This window comes from Corvus kubaryi, unplaced genomic scaffold (assembly GCF_017639235.1).
Source record: "Corvus kubaryi isolate FWS band 111438036 unplaced genomic scaffold, C.kubaryi_AGA036_p1.0 71, whole genome shotgun sequence".
In the NCBI taxonomy this organism is placed as follows: domain Eukaryota; kingdom Metazoa; phylum Chordata; class Aves; order Passeriformes; family Corvidae; genus Corvus; species Corvus kubaryi.
Window position 1 is genome coordinate 18,137,698 of NW_024582059.1, and position 18,801 is coordinate 18,156,498.

Here is an 18,801-nt window from a genome sequence, read left to right on the forward strand (position 1 = left end):
CTGAGTGAACTTGATAGAAATAAATAGAAATTCATAGATAGAAATAAGTTAAACTATCTGAAATGTTTGACCTAATGAAGAGTATATAATGACTTTAGCAGACCCTGACATTCTTGAAAAATCCTTTGTGGATGGCTCTTTATACAGGCTGATGTTAAAAGATCACAAAATTGCCTCTTCTCCATTGAACAGGCAGCACAGTAAAAAGAAGCTTAGCAACAGAAAAATCTTGCTAAGAGTCTTCCTCCTCTCTACAGAGGTAGAGTCAGTGCTGAGTTCAAAGCTTTTATTAGTCTTCCACTTGGTTATAAATTTAGTTAGAAGGAATTGGTTACCTGCATTATCCCAAGACGTAATGCTGTAGAAGATAGTCAGGAGTACTGCAGTGACGGATGTATTTTATGCGACTTTCATACGGACAAGTTCATGCCCATTGTATTCCTGGAAGAAAGTCTCTGGGGATTCTAAAAAGTTTACCAGTTTTACCTTCCATTATAGAGCTTGAGTTACCCAACAGCATTCCTTTACAGCTTTCTGGAATGGTCTGCGTGCAGGACTGACTTGTGATACTGCAGCTGGAATGCTGTTCAGTCCTCCCACAAGGCTCACATCTCAATACACTGACAGAGAAGGCTTTGGCAACTGAGAAGTGGAACCACAGCCTGAGAAACAAGGACTCCATCCCAAACAGCCACAGGTGTTTATTTCTGGTACAAGCCTCTGGATGCTTTTTTTTTCTCACTACAGCAGACCTGGCAGCAGAAGTCTGTCCCACTATACGAGCCAGCAATCAGGTCTGTGCTGCAGTGAAGACAGTATCTCCTCTAACTGCTTGGTACGGTGCCTTTACAGTGCAACTTTTAGTCCACCAGTGGAGCCTAAGTATCTATTATTAAAGCAACAAAACAGCCTTTTTGATCAGTAAATAAAATTTAGACTTTAATACAAAGTAACAGCAGTGTTGTTACGAACTGTCAGTTTATGCATAGGCGATTAAGCACAAATCACACAGGACATTCTTCACCTTTTAACTGTAATGCTGATGTTGCTTTTATGGTGCTGGACATCAAGCACAAGTTCATCTCCAGCCTGAACTGGGATGGGCTCATCCAGAACAACTGCAGCTTGTTTCCAGTGTGAGGACTCATCAGATGTGTTCAAGCAATGGTCGTCATCCAGATGGATGTGATACCAGAAGGGAATGGCAGTGACTCGGCCAGACTTACAAATTTGTATCTAAAAATATTTAAAATAATAATCTGTTATACTATGCTCTTTGAAAAGGAAGTAGTTTAAACCATTTCAATCCTTTTCAGAGACAGCTGCAGGCAAGGAAATCCTGTATTGAAATGTTCAACCCACAGGAGCAATTAAGGAGCAGCACTGCAGAAGAGCAGTTAGGTTTGGGTTCCAGAACTCACCTTCACTTCTCTGCTAGGGCTGTTCAGCAGAGGGTTCATGAGATCCAGCCTTAAGAGCTCTGCTGGCTTGCTCAAGGGTACACAGGGTAACGTGGAGAGATCCAAATACACACGAACAGGTACCTAAGAGTATAGACCAGAACTTCAGGCAGCAACAGCCATTACCAAGTGAAAAGGTAGAAAACTTAATCATAACACAAAAGTTGCCAGGAGTTACTGTGATGCCTGTCAGAGATAGACAGAAATGCAAAATCCAGCCCTCTAATGCCTTTCGAAACACTGGAATACAATTGACTGGGAACAGTAACACCACAGCCACTCTTCTGTATATTAACTGGGACAAAACTTCCACCCCAGTTCTAAAACAAACATCACCTATTCTAGTTTACTTCAAGGTTCCTGTGTAGTCACAAAAACCTCTCCTGATAATTTCAACAGTGTTTTCTTACAGTTTACACCAAACATAAAACAGCTGCAGCTTTGAAACCATGCCTGGAAGCCACCCACCAGCTTCCTACCTTGAACTGGTTGATAAAAGGGGCTATATTAAACCCCAGAGTTGGTTCTGTTCCTTGAACAGCACTCTCCAGCAACAGAGACTCCGATTCTACAAGCATCCCATATACCAACACATACTGTGGGAAAATCTTCCCACCACTGTGAAGTAAACACCTGTAAAATGAGAGAGATTACACCTGTAAAGCTGATCAATCAACAGGAATGAAAGAACAGTAACTACATTTGAGAAAAGCACGCTAGTTGTTCCTCTGAAGTCCAGTGCTCCTAAGCAGGACGTGCCATCACTATGCATGAAGGTTAACAGAGAAGTTTCCCTAGGCCCACAAAAGGGGATAAATCCATTTCACACTTAGTTATCCATTTGCATTATTTTACTTCTCCTGCTCTGCCTTCTTTCCTACTCCTCCTGCTGTGAGGAACAGCTAGCTTTGCTGCTGCTTCCCTGGCTGTTCTAACACCATGCGTTTGTCTTCTAGCAGGACCAGTTTGTTCCCACAACCGTTTGACACGTACAGGAATCTGGGCTTTTCTAACCTTGCACTAAAAGCTGCCTTGGTTATTACTGCTATCCTGCAAACTTCTGACAGACCAAGGGATATGATCATCCATTCATATTCCTGCATAAAAAAAAGATAAATCTGAGATAGTGAAATCTTGATTTAAGAAATTATAATGTATACAATGGTCATGCCAGAAACACTAGGAGGTTCAATCCAAGGAAAAAAACTTTTCTCTACAGAAGCAGCATAACAGTAATTCCATAGTTACAAGGAATATTCTCAAAATTTTTCAGGTAATTACAGATTCCTAGAAATAATTTTGTCCTTTTATACTGTACCTGGATATTGCAGCCTTTTCCATCACTTCCTGCTGGATTAAACCTGATGTCTCTATAACATCCAAGATAATAATACTCCACAATTTGTCTGATTTGGGTCTCTGTAGCACCATACTTTCTTCTTCTAAGTGGCTGAGCCAAAACTCTAATGTTTCCTTAGGGAAGTGGTTTGCTTCTGCAATGACATGAAGTGCTGCCTGATGCTGTTCTTTCTCAACGGAACTGTAGGCTCTAACTGGTCCAAGCTTGCCAGCTATAATTGGCAGGATGGAGAAGCCTTCAGATACATCTAAAATGTAGAAAGCATTAGGATCCACATCTAGAGAACTCTTGTTTTGATCCTCTTGGAGGTTTATCCCACTGCCATGTCCATCAATGTCCATGGAGTGCAAGTCCTTACTTGGATTTAGTGACACCAGCACTTTGCTCATGGCAGCTTTAAAGCACTCGTGGTAGGGTACGTCATTGAGCAGGGCTATTTCTGTGGATTCCAGCACACACACTGGAGCGTTGCCATCCTGTTTGGTGCTTGTCTGAAGTCCAGCCAGAGCATTACATAATTCAGCCTCATTGCCCAAACTCGGCGTGTTGTCTCTGTCACTGAAATCCATCCCACACTCTGAAGGCAAAGAAGAGATCTTCTGGATCTTCAAGTAGCAGTCTTGGCAGCAAACTTCCATCATCACAGTATCTCCAGTCTTCACAGAATAATCTTGGCAAAAGAGCATAAAAAAAATCATGTCAGTTACTTTACAGACACACCACTGAAGAGCCATACAGTGCTTAAGACAAACAAACAAACCAACCCACTCACCACATTATCTCATTTGTTCCTATCTGCGCCACAATATAAGTACATAAAACCATTAGAGTGTGTCCAGAGCAGGGTGACCAAGATAGAGAAAGGCCTCAGGGGCAAGACTTATGGGAGCAGCTGAGGGCACTTGTTTTGTTCTGCCTGGGGAAGAGCAGGCTGAGGGGAGATCTCATCACAGCTGAAAACCCCCCCAAGGGTGGCAGTGGACGGGAAGGTGCTGATCTTTCTCTGAGACAGCACCCAAGGAAATGGAATGAAACTGCATCAGGGAAGTTCAGATTGGACATAAGGAGAAGGTCCTTCACCTACAGGATTATCAGGGCTGGAACAGGTTTCCCAGGGTAGCAGTCACAGCACCACGCCTGACAGGGTTCAAGGAGCACCTGACAGTGCTCTGAGTCAGGTGATTTAATTTTAGGTAGTCCTGTGAGAAGCAGGAAGCTGGGCTCTAGGATCTTTATGGGTCCCTTCCAGCCTGAGATACTCTAAGATTCTAGGAAACAGGAAAATAAAAAGTGGGTGAACAGAGAGTAGACGCTGCTAAAAATGGCACTGCCAATGCCTGTATGTGGAGAGTATTCAAGCTGAGTCCCACATGGGGCAAGGGGAAGGTAGGAATATTTTTAGTTAGGTAGCAATAGTTTTGGTTTTGTGGCAGTAGCAGCTAGCAATTTCTCCCTCACCTTCCCCCCCGCCCCCCCAAGTCACATGTTCACCAGGTGAGCCAGTAGCCCCACTTTTTGGAGGTGCTCCACAATGCATTAAATTCAGTATAGAAAAAACCCCAAAGTTATTGAAAAGTACTATCCCAGATCTCATCTGCTTCACAGCAGAGTCCCACGAACAAGCCCTGATGCAGGGACTGTGCACTACAGACCAGAAACATGATCAGGAACCACCTCACAGCTACTTGCTGTTGAACTTGTAATCCTATTTAGACTTCTTAGTCTCTGAGAAAAGCTAATTTATCAAAATGAAAAAAAAAAAAGCCCAAAATGAAACCAAGTTAATGTACCACAACAAGCAAACCCACAGGACGTACCAAGGAGGCCTTGCACAGGATACACTGCCTGTTCCCAGCAAGTTTCCTCGCTGGGACTTGTAGATAGAGAGTGCTCATCATCCAGCTGCAGTACAAACCACACCACAATAGCATCCAGTATTCCTCCTTCAGTGACTGGCAGGCTGAGCTTCCAGGGCTTTCTAGCTGCCAGGCTTTTCAGCTCCTGACAAAAGAAGAAAGAGGAAAAAATGAATAAAAATTTGGTTTTATTAAACTAAATCATCCAAAATTTCTGCACCAATCCATGAGGGCACCCAACAGAAACTTGAAGTTACCAAGCCTCTACAACACCAATTATCATCCTGAGTACTCACTAGCATAGGAATTGTCTTCCCACATGCAAGAGCCATTTCCCACATGAACAACCTGCATCTGTGAGCCACAGAAGCAAACACACCTACATCTTAGAACACACACATTTAAACCCACCCAAAACTGCAAGAAGTGCTTCAGACTGGCAGGGCTTGCCTTATGAGAAGGAATAAAATAGAGCCAGTCTTTTGAGCTGGACTCAAGCCAATGCTTAGGCACATGTTTCACTTAAAACCTGTGCTCAACCAGTTCTAGAAATACTGTGTGCAAGCACTGAATTTGCTCAAACACAGGCTTGCAAAATCATTATAAAACCAGGAAGTCAAACACCTTTGAGGGTGTGTTATCTGCTGTCTGGGCTGTAGGCCTTGTGTAAAAACTCAGGCATGTACAATTTCACTACTGGGAAGACCTTAAGGTCTACCCTAAAGGGATCATTTATAAATTCTCCAATACTCCTAAAAAGTTTTGAATATGTAACAGGAATTAAGTCTCTTTCCATGTACAATTTATTTTTCTCAGGAATTACCTCATGCTACCAACATTCACAAGCACAAAAGGATCAGCACTAATGTTTTAGTTCCGGCATAAACCAATTAACAGGAGGTCAAGCAAAAGGGACTAAAGGTTCTCTCAGTCACAACCGTTCTGCTTAGTAATAGCCCTTCCAAAACATTTATCAACTTCCTGATCTGCTTATGTCAACACTTGTCCTCTAAGTTTCAATCTTAAAATATACATGGCAAAAGAAAAGTTCATGTCCCACTCTGAGGATACGAGTAGCTGTCACATGCTGGATTTTTTATTTTTCCCTCTTCGCTCTGTGTTCTCCAAGAGCTTGTCTATCCCCCTTCTCACAACTGAGAGATGGCTGAACAATGGGCAAGTTAAAATTACTGGATGCTAACAAAGTTCACAGTAAGCTCTCACTGCTCTTCAATAGAAGTGCTTTGCTGCCAGTCATCTTTGTGGTACCTCCTCAACTAGTGAGGAAAAGAGCAGTAAGTTGAAGCTTTTCTAGCATCAAGCCCCTTGAAACAAGACAGCAAGAGCACAAGCATGCATCTGGTTCTTGGTTTCTGGGAAGCTGGGAGAAGTATAAAAGCGTATTTAATATTAAAACTATTCCTCCTGATTATTCCTCAGAAGCAGCAGGCCCAAGGTTCTCATCCAGTGGGTTCTAGTAACTGCAGTGTCACATTGCCACCACTTAAAAACCCATTTGAAGGCTTATTTCAGCTTTCCCTGCTCTCTGCCACACCGCTTAACCCGTATTTATTCCTCACACTTGCCACTTTATAAACCTTCTTCTATTATTTATGCCAATTACAGATTTAAACAGCCATAGCACATCAGGACAGCAATTTATCAAGTAGTCCTGTTAAACAGAGAACAAAGGAAATAAAGCAACGGCACAGGAATAAGCAGTAAAACCCCAAAATGATGCTATGCCACATATCCTCTGAAGGAGAAAAAGATAGCTTCCAGTAAAAGTAGTAAATGTCACTACAAACAGAAGGAAAATCTACAGAAAGAATGCAGTTATCAAGTTTCCTATGTCTTGATCCACAATTTCTCACATACTCCACACCACAACTCCTCATGAAGGATTAGAAAGAGCCAAAATCTGTAACTGTTGGCAAAAGCACAGTTCCTTTAGGGCCTGAAAGTGAGACTGAGCTTTAATTACTGGCTGCAGAGGTAAACACTTCCCCTGCCAGTGGCACTGATCTGCTGCCAGCAAACATGCACACAGGTAGCACCTGGCTGGGTGCAAGTGCCTGCAGCCTGTAATTACAGCCACACCTCATTCCCCTGCTGGGGAGGGACTGAGCTGCTGCTGCTAGTAACAGCAGTAATAAAGTCATTGCCATAAAGCAGCTGCTTTTTAAAAATTATTATTATTATTTGTGAATTTTGACTTATTATTTCTCTGATCTGTACTAATGTCTTTGAAGTCTCTTACAACTCAGTTTGAGAAACACTGCTGTACTGTATTTTAAGCTGCCTTCTCTGTTCTGCCAGTTTAGGTCTGGATAGTTAGCACAAGCAGAATAAATGCAACAGCCCTCTAGTTCTTTGAAATAGGACTTTAGAAAATACGTCTTAGAAATTACCTTACTAGTGCTAAGTGATTTCTTATCTGAATTTCTGTCCTTAGTAGGTAATTCTGATACTGTTTTTAAGTTTAGGAGGATTTTTTCTTATTACAGTAGGAACAAAGACAATTTTTTTCTCATTTTTAGCTGCATTGATTGAACATCCAGGTGTGGCCATGACAAAACACACAAACCCCCCAAAACAAAAACAACAACAACAAAAAAATCCATGCTGAAAGTAACCTACCAGTGTTTGGAATTGCCACATTTGCCCAGTGACGAAGTAACAAACAAAGTAACAAACAAACAAAGTAACAACAAACAAAGGATTCCTAACCACATCAGTGATTTGTAACAGTGGCATTTCCTCCTTTTTACTTATGATACCTTAACATTTCGTGACAGGAACACTCCATTAGTCTAACTGAAACTTCAAAGGAGCAGTTCTGAAACATGATTTAAAGAATAACACTGTTCTTTACTTTTCAAAATTATCTTTACATGTTTGCCAGCAGGCAGATGCTTAAGAACAGACATCTCTCAGATGAGAGCAATAGCTTTTTATTGAAGCTGGAAGCAGAAGCAACATTAGGTCACAGAGATTGCTCCCAATAGTATACTGAAGAGCCTTGTCTTATTTCATTTTTAATCTCAGGATGTCAGACAAGCCAACTAGGAAAAGCTATTAATTCAGAAACTGCAACTCCTGGCCAAGCAGCAGCCAAGAATAATTTCGTTTATATAACAGGATCTATTTTAAGCTCTGACTCAATGCTAGCTCCTCACCACAGGTCAATGAGCAAGAAGCACACCAGAGATCAGATGTATCATCTTTTTAGCAAGCTCAGCTGCAGGGGGCTCAGCTCCTTGCCTTCCAGTTCAAGCCTATTTAGCATACGCATACAAATGTATTTTGTGTTAAATACACAAAATAATGCTACTAGATTTTAGAATGCCCTATAACAGAAATACCCTAAGATACAAAGGAGCTGAAGTGTGGAATTGAATGGTTGAATAGGATAATTCCTTTATCTCCTCTTTTACACTTATCCATCAACATTTACATGTTTATCCCAGATGGAAAATACAGCCTTTCTCCTGTCTTCAAGAGTTTCTTGAAGACTGACTTTAGAGGAATAAAACTAAGCCAACTCCACAACTGCATAAATCATAATGGGTCTACCACATCTTTCCTCCCCCTCCCTGTACTGAGGCTGGCAGCTGTTTGATCTTATGGTGAGGTAGTTTATATAGTCCCCTAAACTATGCCCAACAAACAAAAAAAACCCATCTTCAAAAAAATCACAGACTGTCATCTGATGAATCACATCACCACACAACCAGACAAGCATCAAAACCAGCAGAGGATTTCAGTGCAGCCCTGCCAACTTTGCACTTCTGAAGTTGAACCCAAAACCAAAGAAGATACGAGACTCTCATTATTCATAAAATGATTACTTATGAAGGATGTAAGAAAAATCATTACCTGCAGATCATTGAAATCTACTGTCATGACTTGACAGGGTTCTGTGAGGGCTCTGTAACCCCCAGGAATACGACTGAGCTTCTCTGTGGTGTAGGGCTCCACAGTTTCCTCTGAGCCAGCAGCAGCATATGTGGGACTGAAGAACTGCACTGAATTTGACAAGCACACACCAGCAACTTCTTTCATTCCCACTCTGGGAGTAAAGGCAAACAGAGGAGAAATGAAATTCCAAGTAATTTGACCAAAAACCTAAAGGAAATTCTCCCTAGGCTGACTAATATTTTTAAATATACAGTGTTAGAATAGAGAAGCTAAAAAATACTAAAACAATTCTGTGGGGTTTTTGCCATGTTCAGAGCAGCTCTAAAGTGCAGAAAAAGCACCTCACCTTCAAGAACCAGCACTGAATGCTGTCACCAGAAACTAAGAAAAAGCCCAATACACGTTAAGAATTTCACTACATCTTAGGAAAAAAAACCCAATACCAATCAGAGCACAAGCAATGAAGCATAACTTAAAATTGCTAAAAGAAAGGGACAGAATACAAAGTAGAAGATCAGATCAGACACAGAGAGATGGCTGTGATATGCAAGATTATCTTTCAGACTGAAAGGGGATTCCCTCTCTCAGCAAGATGAATCAGTGTTTGGTGATAAATTAAACACACTTTTAAACCTTTTAAACCTCATGTATTCGTTCAGTTCTGGGCTCTACATCTACTTCTAACCACTCAAAAAAAAAAAAATTAAAGCACGAGGAAAAGCTCAAATAAAAGTTGTATTAATTGTACAAGGCAGAAACTGTGCTAGATGATATAAAAGTCATGAGAAAAGAGATACTTCCACACTGCTATTTCATTAGGCCTCCTGCTCAGAAAAAAACATCCGACCCCCAAAGTTTTCCTGTGGATTGTGAAAACATGTAGGGAAACGTGAAGGCATGCACATGAGAATAATTCAAAGAGATCTGCATAGTTTAAATCTGAGAACATGCAAGTGTTTTACATAAAAACAGGACTTGTTAAAATAGTCTTAAATATTCTTACTGGAGCAAAAAGGGATCTCAAACTATAAAGGCAAGAAATTTACAAGAGCCTTTTTCTTTTCCTACAGCATATAATTAATTTGTGACAATCACTTCAGTCCTGCTAGTCACCTTAAGCTATTAAAATAGAACATCAATTCAACAATCCAAAGTTAAAAGCAAATTAACTTTCATTCCATTGAAATTTTGTAAGGAACGGTCAATGCCCTGTTTCAAGGCAAAACCTTTTCTAATTGATGAATAATTAACTTCTCAAAGAAATTATTCTGTGACCATCCACCACGGGAACTTCTGTCTCTTGCTGGCCACTTTCCAGGTCTACTGCATTAGAAAAATCAGTGATGCAGCCTGGCTGCTTTTCATCCAGTGCACTGGAGCTCCTCTAAAAGTTAGTATTTTCTCTAATCTACAACAATATTAATCCTAAACAAAATACATCAAATCCAAACCTCTCAGACAGAGACTGTCTCCATATTGTTCTAAAAGATGAGAATAAATATGAAAGTAATGGATACACAGTCAGAACTAGTCTTAGCAAAGAACCCCTACTGTATGCCAGTTCAGAATTGGGCAAAGGACATTCAGACAGATAACAACAGCTGAGGTTATCAACACTTAGGCTTTACACAGTCCTAGAAGGGTTAGATCCAGAAGTGAGGCATGGAGCAGATTATAAAGAGGGTAAAATGAGGATAAAGGCCAAGTGTTAATCCAAGAATCTCCAATTCAGAAACTGAGAAGTAATTTTACTATGAAGGAATTAAATTTCTTTAGCATGTGTTAAGAGACAGGTATTTCAGCATAACTGTATGATTAAGGGGTCCAGAAAATCTGAACCTCAAAGGGGTAGGGAGGTGGGGCAAAAAAAAAAAAAAAGCCTGGAAAAGGGGTAGGGAGGGTGAGAGCAGTTATCTTTTTAGTTAAACAGATAATCATCCATTCAAAAAATAAAGAGCACAGTAAATGAGAAATGGTCAATAAAAACAACCAGTCTCTTCCCAAATAAAAAATATGGGTTCAAGCTGTGTTAGAGTTTAAACACACCTGTGATGTCTACGTATCTCTTTGCATTCCACTGCCATCCCAAATACTGTAGCACTTGCAGGAATAACTCTGCCATAGTCTCCAGCACAGATGTTTTGGTTTTTAGGCTGTGAAAACATGAACACCAACATGCAATGAGACAGTAGCCTCTTTCTACCATTACTGAAAAGCCTAAGTTACATGTTAGTGAGCCATTCAAGTGACAGTCAAAACATCAGTAAGTTCTTAGTGACTGGTAAAGTCACTAGTCTTTGGCATTCTGTTGACCATTGAAGGAGTTTTTTTAATACAGTGTTTTAATATAACCAGGCATAAGCTTTACTTTTCAGTCCACTACTTCCTCTGTGTAACTAATGGTGTTTTTCAATCTGCATTTTGTTAAGAGTATACTGAAACATTTGAAGACTTTTCTTTTATGCATCATTCCTGTACTTAACACTAGAGGTCATCAGTTTCAATTCAATACAACACAAAAGGTTTCAGCCAGCTAAAACATTTTTTTAAAGAACTGGAATCAAAGCAAGGACAAAATAAAGAGAAGTCCTTCTATTTTATAAGATGTAACAGAGATTAAGCTATGTAAGACTCCATGTCATATTACTTTGCTTAATGTACTAGCAAAACCACAAAATACACAAAGCAAAATCTGAGACCCAGTGGAATTGCTCAGTCTTCCAAAAAGGCTCAAATCAGAAAAAATAAATCAATTTATTTACCAAATTATAATTGAGTGTTTCCTAGTGTTACAATGAGAAATAATTCTATCATAACTCAGCATTTTCTGCTTAGACTGACTGACATGCCTTTCTGCTACTAGTTGGCACCTGAAAATGACCAGGTTGTTATCAAACTTGCAGGAAAACTGTGTTAAAAAAACCACATAAACTCTTTTGGTGTTACTTACAAAGATGGGGGACAAGAAAAATTTAAAATAAATGAATGAATAGTGATGAAGACTGAACTACCTGTGATGATGGAAGGTTACATCAGGGAAACATGCTTTGCAAATACCTGTTTACTCAGAACACAGAGGTCACAGAAGTACAATGTATGTTCTGCCTCACTGCCACTCACCAAAATCAAATTCATGGAACAAGCCCAGATCACTCATTTTTAGCATACCAAAAGGAATGAAATACTTACAAGACAACTGTTTCTCATTCCCATATGCCTGGAATGTGTGCACATGCACAGGTACCCACATCACCTACCTTTGGTTGTAAAAGCAGATGTTCCCAAGCATGTATCAAGCTCTCCACAATTCCTTCTCCAAATAAGCCAGCATCAACTGTTTCTGTGACAACTAAGGAAACTCTAGACATGAAAAAGAACACCATGAAATAGAACATATAACAAACACTCCTGTCAACAATCAATCATTCTTTTAAAGGAAAAACTCCACCATACCAATATGAGCTCAGAGCAAAACTTTTACCAGCATTCTGGAATTTGAGTACATACGGGTAATTTAATTCTTCCAAAAAATTATGTGTTTTGAATTGTTGTTAGAAGTTATTGAAGATGCAGATAGAAGAGAGCAAATATTGAGCAAGAATTTACTGTAAAGCTTCTTGCTCAGCATTTATAAATAAGTCGTGTGGGAAGAATCTAGGCAAAACAGGAAGATGTTTCAGCCTGGGCACACAGCCAATGATAACTGCAGAATATATATTTTGTGCAATAGTATGTATTCATGCATGTGTATAAAAAGGAATTAAAACCCCCAAAACTATAATCGAAGCACAATAAAATTCCTACACAGACTAACAACTAAATCTTAAATCCTCTGGAATTAAACCAAAAAGCATACAGCATAAGAGAAGACACTTCCAGAACAGCAGTAATTCATTTATTAATAGTTGACATCTAGTAACTCATTATATACACTAAAGGGATACATGTGTTACTGTAGCTCAGCTAACACAATTAGAAAGGCTTGATTGGCCTAAACCAGGAGCTTCATCATTTCAGATCATGAGCCTTTACCATCACCAGACACTTTATTAAATGTTAGTAACTCCATCCTATTCAAAGGCTGCAGAAGTGAGCCAGAAGATGTTAGAAGTATAAAAGTGTGTTAAAATTACTTTTATGACATAGTAATCTAATTTTTTTTCCTGTTGCTGCAGTATAATTACACATGCCCCAAAGCTCCCACCATCAAAGAATTAAAATTCCTTAATTTACGACATCGTTGATCTACCACAGAAATTAGGATGATCTGAAGAATATGTTGTCATTTCTGCTCTTTAAACACATAGAAGATACAGAGAACCTTCCCACATTATGAGTAATATCACAACAGTGTTATTTCCTGTTTAGGTCACAAGGCATTTCCTATTTTCTTGAAATTAAGAGCAAACTCAGAATACTATCAGAAGAGAAAGCAACAACGTACCTTTCAGGTATGTGCTTTGGGATTTCTATATCAAGTGACTTCAAATGCAGAAGTTTGATCTCTCTTTCCATATTATTGGCTGCCACCACATCACGGGCAAGTTCATACATGGTTTTGGATAATTCGCAGGCATAGACAAAAGATGCTCCCGCCTTTTTTGCAAACATACTGGAAAACAAGAATCAGGAGTTTTCCCCTCCTCTACATCTGCTTCATATTTCTACCAGTTCAAGTCTAAAAATCATCATTAACTGAACTGGTATCTCTTGTGTGAACAGTGATATTGCACAAGTTGATATCCTCTTGATACGTTACCACCAAAAAAACCACCACAGTTAGCATAAGGGCCCTCCCCCAGCTAAGCTGAATCCACTCTTTACAGTCAGTATTTGAAGACAGGACAAGTAACATTACAACTTCAAAACCAATGTGAGTTATTCGATTTATACAGCACTTACTGACACAAAAAGCATCTGCAACAAATAATGAAAAAAGGTTCAAAAACTACTACTAGTCACTCATCTCCAGACTCACTGGCTTCTGCAAGCTTTGTTTGCTTTCTTAAGTTTTGTCTCCATAAAAGGATCAAAGTAGTTATTTTTTCCACTCTCAGCTGAATTTTGTAAGGCAGCCAATACTTCTCTATCAAATTCATGTGAAATGTGCATTGTGGCATACCTCAAAATTCCTGTTCCCGTTCCAATATCCAGGACAGATTTGCTCCCTGAGCGGACAGCATTCTCAATGGCCTTGAGGTAGGTGAGGTTCCTCTTGGCATCGTTGAGCATGATGAAGTGCCAGCGCTCCACCAGCCAGTTTGCAACGCGGTAAAAATTCTCCTTGGCATCGGCAAAGTCGGGGTTGAGCTTCACTGCTTTATGAAAATACCCAGCTGCTTCATCTCTGAAGCCCATTCTAAGAGGAAAAATGACAAACAAATGGAAAGTATGCATGCAGCTGTGAACATCTGAGGGTCTGTAAAGAGGTCTTATGTTAGCTGAAAGACAACAGAAATATTTTGCCTGAGTTAGAAAGATTATCTTTAGAAAACACTGGCATTACTTTATGAAAAAGAATGATTTATAGCTGTACATCGAGTCACTGTAAAATGCAAAGCCAGGTCAGAAATACCATTGTGTGCACCAACCTTCATCTACTACTGCATCCTTTGACAAAGTAAAACAGGTTTTATTTACAAGAACTCACTGCAACAACATGACAGCAGCAGCTCTGCAATCCAGTCTCACACATAATCAACTCAAGAGAATGCTATAAACCCCAAAACTGTTTTACTCTATTTACCTGGAACATTCTGCAAAACCACAAAATTTTGAGTTGCCAGCTTTTGCATTAAGTGCCAGTTTTGAAAAAAATGGAAAGAAATCAAAAAGTAACCAAATTGTGAATTTGAATCAAGCTTTCATGATACCTACAGCATAATCTCAAATCAGACAGCACTGAAAAAAGCTCCAGATCAAATATACATATACATTTTAATACAATGCTCAGTGAGGTGTTCCTTTAAACCAAAGAAATCACAAAAAGCAAACCTAACTAAAACCACCTGGATTACAATCTATGATTTCAGTCTTAAAATTCCAGCCTTAGAAGACCTGAGCAACACCAAACATGGTGGCTTTTTTTTTTCCACTTTTGTTGTGATTAACAACATTTATTTTAGCACTGTCTACTCTTTTTAAGCTATTTTAGACAAGCAGATGTGAATGTGCTTGTATTTACAACATGAACCTTACAAAAACTGCATATACATCACTACAAACCTGAAGAGATGTTCTCCCATACTGTTACAGATCACTTCATCGTTGGGATACAGTTCAAGTGCTTGTTCATAGCAGTTAAACAGATCTTGAATCCGTGCCAGCGAATCCAGTTCTTCTGCCCATTTAAAGAGAGTAAACTGAAATGTTTCCTAGAAAATAAACATAGACCACTGAGATGCTGGGAGTTACCAGAAGTAGGGAACTGAGCCCTGAAAACATCTAGAGGTGCCCTGACATACACTTGGACACCCACACATGAGGATCAGCTCCCAGAAGTGTTTACTAAAAGCCTGCGTGTATAATAATGCATGCTCCAGGACTAACAAGGCCCAGTTTTTATTAAATGTGATTGACACACACAGACTAAAAGATTCTATGAACTCCCTCCATATAAGCATACAGAGCTTATTAAAGAAGTCATTGGCCATCCCAATTATTCCTGATTTTCCAATTCTGTCTTCAAAATAAAAGCAGAAACTTGTTACATGTAACAAATCACAAGTACAAAACATGTCACAAAGACCTCAAAAGAATTACAATAAATAAAATTTCAAGTAATTTGAAGAGCACTTACTTTGACAGTAGTTTTTAACTCAGGAGCTAGATTTAGTACCAGGAGATAGTGAGCATATGCAGTTCCAAAATCCTGGTTCTCCAGGCAATGCTGAGCACTTTGCAAAGATCTGGAAACCAATTCCCGTCTGCTGACTTCCCGACCACCCCTGTGGTTACTGTAAAGTTTGGCATTGGAGTTGGGCATTCTGAAGGATGTTAATACTCACTTATTCTTAAAAAAAAAGAAAAAGAAAAAAAGTCACGCATACTATATGCTGTAGGCCAAAACGTTTGTACACAAAGTTGACAGATCAAAAAATATTTTTGTTTTCACTGGCATTTAGTAAAGACGTCTTTCCTCCCAAAAACATCTCGTCTTTATGCCACTGATAATTTCATCAGTTCTGAGTGCTCACCACTCAAAAGTCAAGTGGGCACCATATCTACGTTAAACCAGGTCCCAGAAAGAGGATTACATTTCTGGCTTCATAAAATTTATTTTCTTAAAAAACATTTTAGCGTGTCTCTGACCAAACGGTTGTGCACACTGGAAGTTCATGCACTCATGAATTTCACAATAAACCACAAAATCTGCAAGTTAAATTTTTTCTCCTTGAACAACAGCATCTTCATAAAGGAAAGCCTCACAGAAAGAGCTAATGAGGTCGCAGTTATTTTACACAAGGTACCGCGGCTATTTTTTCCTTTAAGAAAACATTAAAAAGAGTGACCAGAACCAAAACTTACATTTTTATACCTGCCTGGGTTACCGCTGTAACTTCTAAAGGTACTCAGCTGAGCAGGGCTTCAGTAGGTCAAAATGTGTCCCAATGCTGAAGAACACGAAGGTTTCGTGGAGAGGGACTGCAAGAAACACAGTACCAATCACGACTAGGCTTTTTTTCCCCCCCTGTTTTCTTAAAAATAAAATAAATAACAAAACGCAGACCAAAGCCCGGCCGCGCAAGCGCGCCCCAGCAGGGACTCGCAGAGTCAGGGCGGCCCCACCGCTCGCATGTGGCGCCGGGGCACGGCGGCTGAGGGGCCGCACGGCTCCAGGCGCTGCCCCACAAGGAGCTGCCCCGGGAAGCTGCGGGGGAGGTGAGAACTTCCCCTGCTCCGGGGCATCACCTGCTCCGGGGCATCACCTGCTCCGGGGCCATCCATCCCCTGCTCCAGGGCCGTCCGTCAGGGGCCGTGCGCGGAGCGGCGCTCCCAGGCCGCCGCCATGCCGGGGCCGAGCCGGGGCCATCGCGCAGGCGCCGGGCGGGCGTGAACGCTGAGCGATAAAGGTGTTTTCATTGCCCGCCTCCTTTCTCCGCCCGTATCCAACTCTTTGGAACCTGGCAGTGCAGCTCGTGCTAACGCAGGGCTGTAGAAGGGATCCGCAGCAAGGCTCGATGCAGTCCCCTGCCGTTCCGTGCTGTTCGGGGCTGCTCCGCTAGCGCGAAAGAACCACCACCTTAAATGTTGCCCAGCGCTGTGCAGACACCGCCTCCCTCCACTGCCCTGTAGTCACGGTGCTCGGACGCTTAATTTTAATTCCCCTCTTGGTAAGTCCCGACAACCTCAGATGAGGACAACATAGGCTTTAAGTCAGAAACAAGCTCTTCTTGGACCTTTGACTGGCAGCTCTGTTCGGCAGCAGCAGATTGCGAGGAGCAAAATTCAGAGCTTTGCTCCATATCTCAAATTCCTTATCCTGCTCCTTCCCATGCCTGTGACACCACCTGCCTTCTCTGTGGAGTTGTCTGCTCCGGGGAACAGCCCCATTCAGAGCCCTGGAGTGCAGAGTTCATTTGGTCATGTCCTGCTTCTGGGACAGCGACAGGAACAGGCCGTGGCATTGTTTACTAATTAAGAAGTGTTTGGACGCTGCTCATCTTTACTTTTCCCTTTTAAAGCATGAATGCAGCTCTTCCACGCTTTTACAGCTGTGGATATTGTGTGTGCATTCCCGTTTTCGAAACAAATGAGCGTTGTGTAAAAATGCCAGGCCAGCATTTTGAACAAGATGAAAAGAGCACATATGGAGTGGGAACATGAGCCTAAGTGGAACACTTTAGCAGCTGAACTGTAATCGACAGTGGAATTCATTATTGCTCTATAACGTTATAAGGGGGGAAGTCTACAAATATTTTGAGACAAGTGGCCCCAAAAAAATTCAGAAAAGGAAACCTGAATGACATGACAATCAAATTCTGATAGAGGAAAGTCGTGCTAGAAAAAAAATCTAAAACAACTGGCAAAACCAGCACTTGGGCTGGATGAAGTCCATGAGGATGTGCAAGTATCAGTATCAAAAAGTATCAAATACTTCCTATGAGGACTGAGCTCCAAAGGAGGATATTATACCTTATTAAGCAACTGGTACCAACAAGCCTTCATTCAGTTTTGAAAGGAAAAAAAGCTGTGAACTTTAAATTAGTAACAGGGAACAACCTTCTCTGACTTTGGCTTAATTATGCCTTCCAGCTAGAGGACGATAGTACCAGGCAAAGAAAATGTTAGCACCTGTGGGATATCAGGAGCGAGAATGAGAGAGAGAGAGAAAAAACCCAATGCAATTATCACCTGTGTCACCTATCCGTGAGGTGTAACAAGAGCTGGACTGTACCAAATAGCTGTAATGAGCAATTATCTCTGGCACTCCACAGTTCTCCAAACTAATTCAACTGTATTTTTTGTCAGAGCAAATAAATGCTAATGGATAGCATAAATTCTTTATAGTGCCTATTTTAAACAAAAATGAAGTATTACTGTGTGCCAATTTGACCCATTTGTGAAGGGAGACTACTAAAATATGGCAGTGTAAAATCCTTGGAATTCACAGGAGTCCATTAATTTCAAAGGCTGGGGAGGATATTCGTTAATTTCATACTCACAACTTTTTGATGGAACACTCCAGGGAAAAAAAATGGCCACAGAATACAATGTTTTGTAACACTGACAAAGCATACAGCTGCTTCCTAAAATAATTTTTTGGGTAAAGTTTGTGCTGTAAAGAAGTGCCAAAAAGGAATGCCCATCTTTTCAGACATATACATGATTGCCTTAATAAGCACAAAAACTGTTGGCAGTAGAATAAATAAGGTTGGTCTGCATCGTGTGTGGTTGCAGACCAGTCTGTTTATATATGAACTCTTGATGGATGAGAGGAGAGGGAGCATGCAGCCTAGAGGTATCTCACATATGCATAAGACCCCTAAGATCTTTCAAGCCAACCATGATGACACAGTCATAAGCAAAATGGGAGTTAGAAGGAAACTCCCAAACCCTCTATTAAATCCATGACAGGACTAACAGAGGTAAAAGTGCTTAGACAAGGAAAGAAATTATAATTCCTTGGAAGGCTGCTGTTGCTAATGATGTTTTCAACAACACAGCTGTGTGTTGGAAATGGTGGGAGCTGGTATCAATGCTC

The 18,801-nt window shown here is 40.6% G+C and overlaps 1 protein-coding gene across 1 annotated transcript; it reads right to left on the bottom strand.

Annotated features, from left to right (window-relative positions):
- Positions 1 to 677: 677 nt before the first annotated feature.
- On the bottom strand, positions 678 to 16,613 carry PRMT9 (protein arginine methyltransferase 9). The gene is made up of 14 exons (XM_042049624.1): positions 16,526 to 16,613; positions 16,125 to 16,241; positions 15,397 to 15,609; positions 14,823 to 14,971; positions 13,720 to 13,956; positions 13,042 to 13,209; positions 11,855 to 11,957; positions 10,644 to 10,750; positions 8,556 to 8,748; positions 4,638 to 4,821; positions 2,779 to 3,490; positions 1,940 to 2,093; positions 1,422 to 1,544; positions 678 to 1,236 (listed from the first exon to the last, which is right to left on the bottom strand). Exons 3-14 carry the CDS (start codon positions 15,580 to 15,582, stop codon positions 1,021 to 1,023), a joined length of 2,532 nt encoding a protein of 843 aa, XP_041905558.1. The 5' UTR covers positions 15,583 to 15,609; positions 16,125 to 16,241; positions 16,526 to 16,613; the 3' UTR covers positions 678 to 1,020.
- Positions 16,614 to 18,801: the final 2,188 nt, after the last annotated feature.

What these genes read in the sequence shown, in the direction of transcription:
- PRMT9 (XM_042049624.1), bottom strand. Translation starts at nt 15,582, where the DNA reads ATGCCCAACTCCAATGCCAAACTTTACAGTAACCACAGGGGTGGTCGG. An exon ending in TCCTGTGCAAGGCCTCCTTG is followed by an intron (nt 3,491 to 4,637) that starts GTACGTCCTGTG and finishes TCTTTTGCCAAG; the next exon opens with ATTATTCTGTGAAGACTGGA. An exon ending in GAAAAGGCTGCAATATCCAG is followed by an intron (nt 2,094 to 2,778) that starts GTACAGTATAAA and finishes CTCATTTTACAG; the next exon opens with GTGTTTACTTCACAGTGGTG.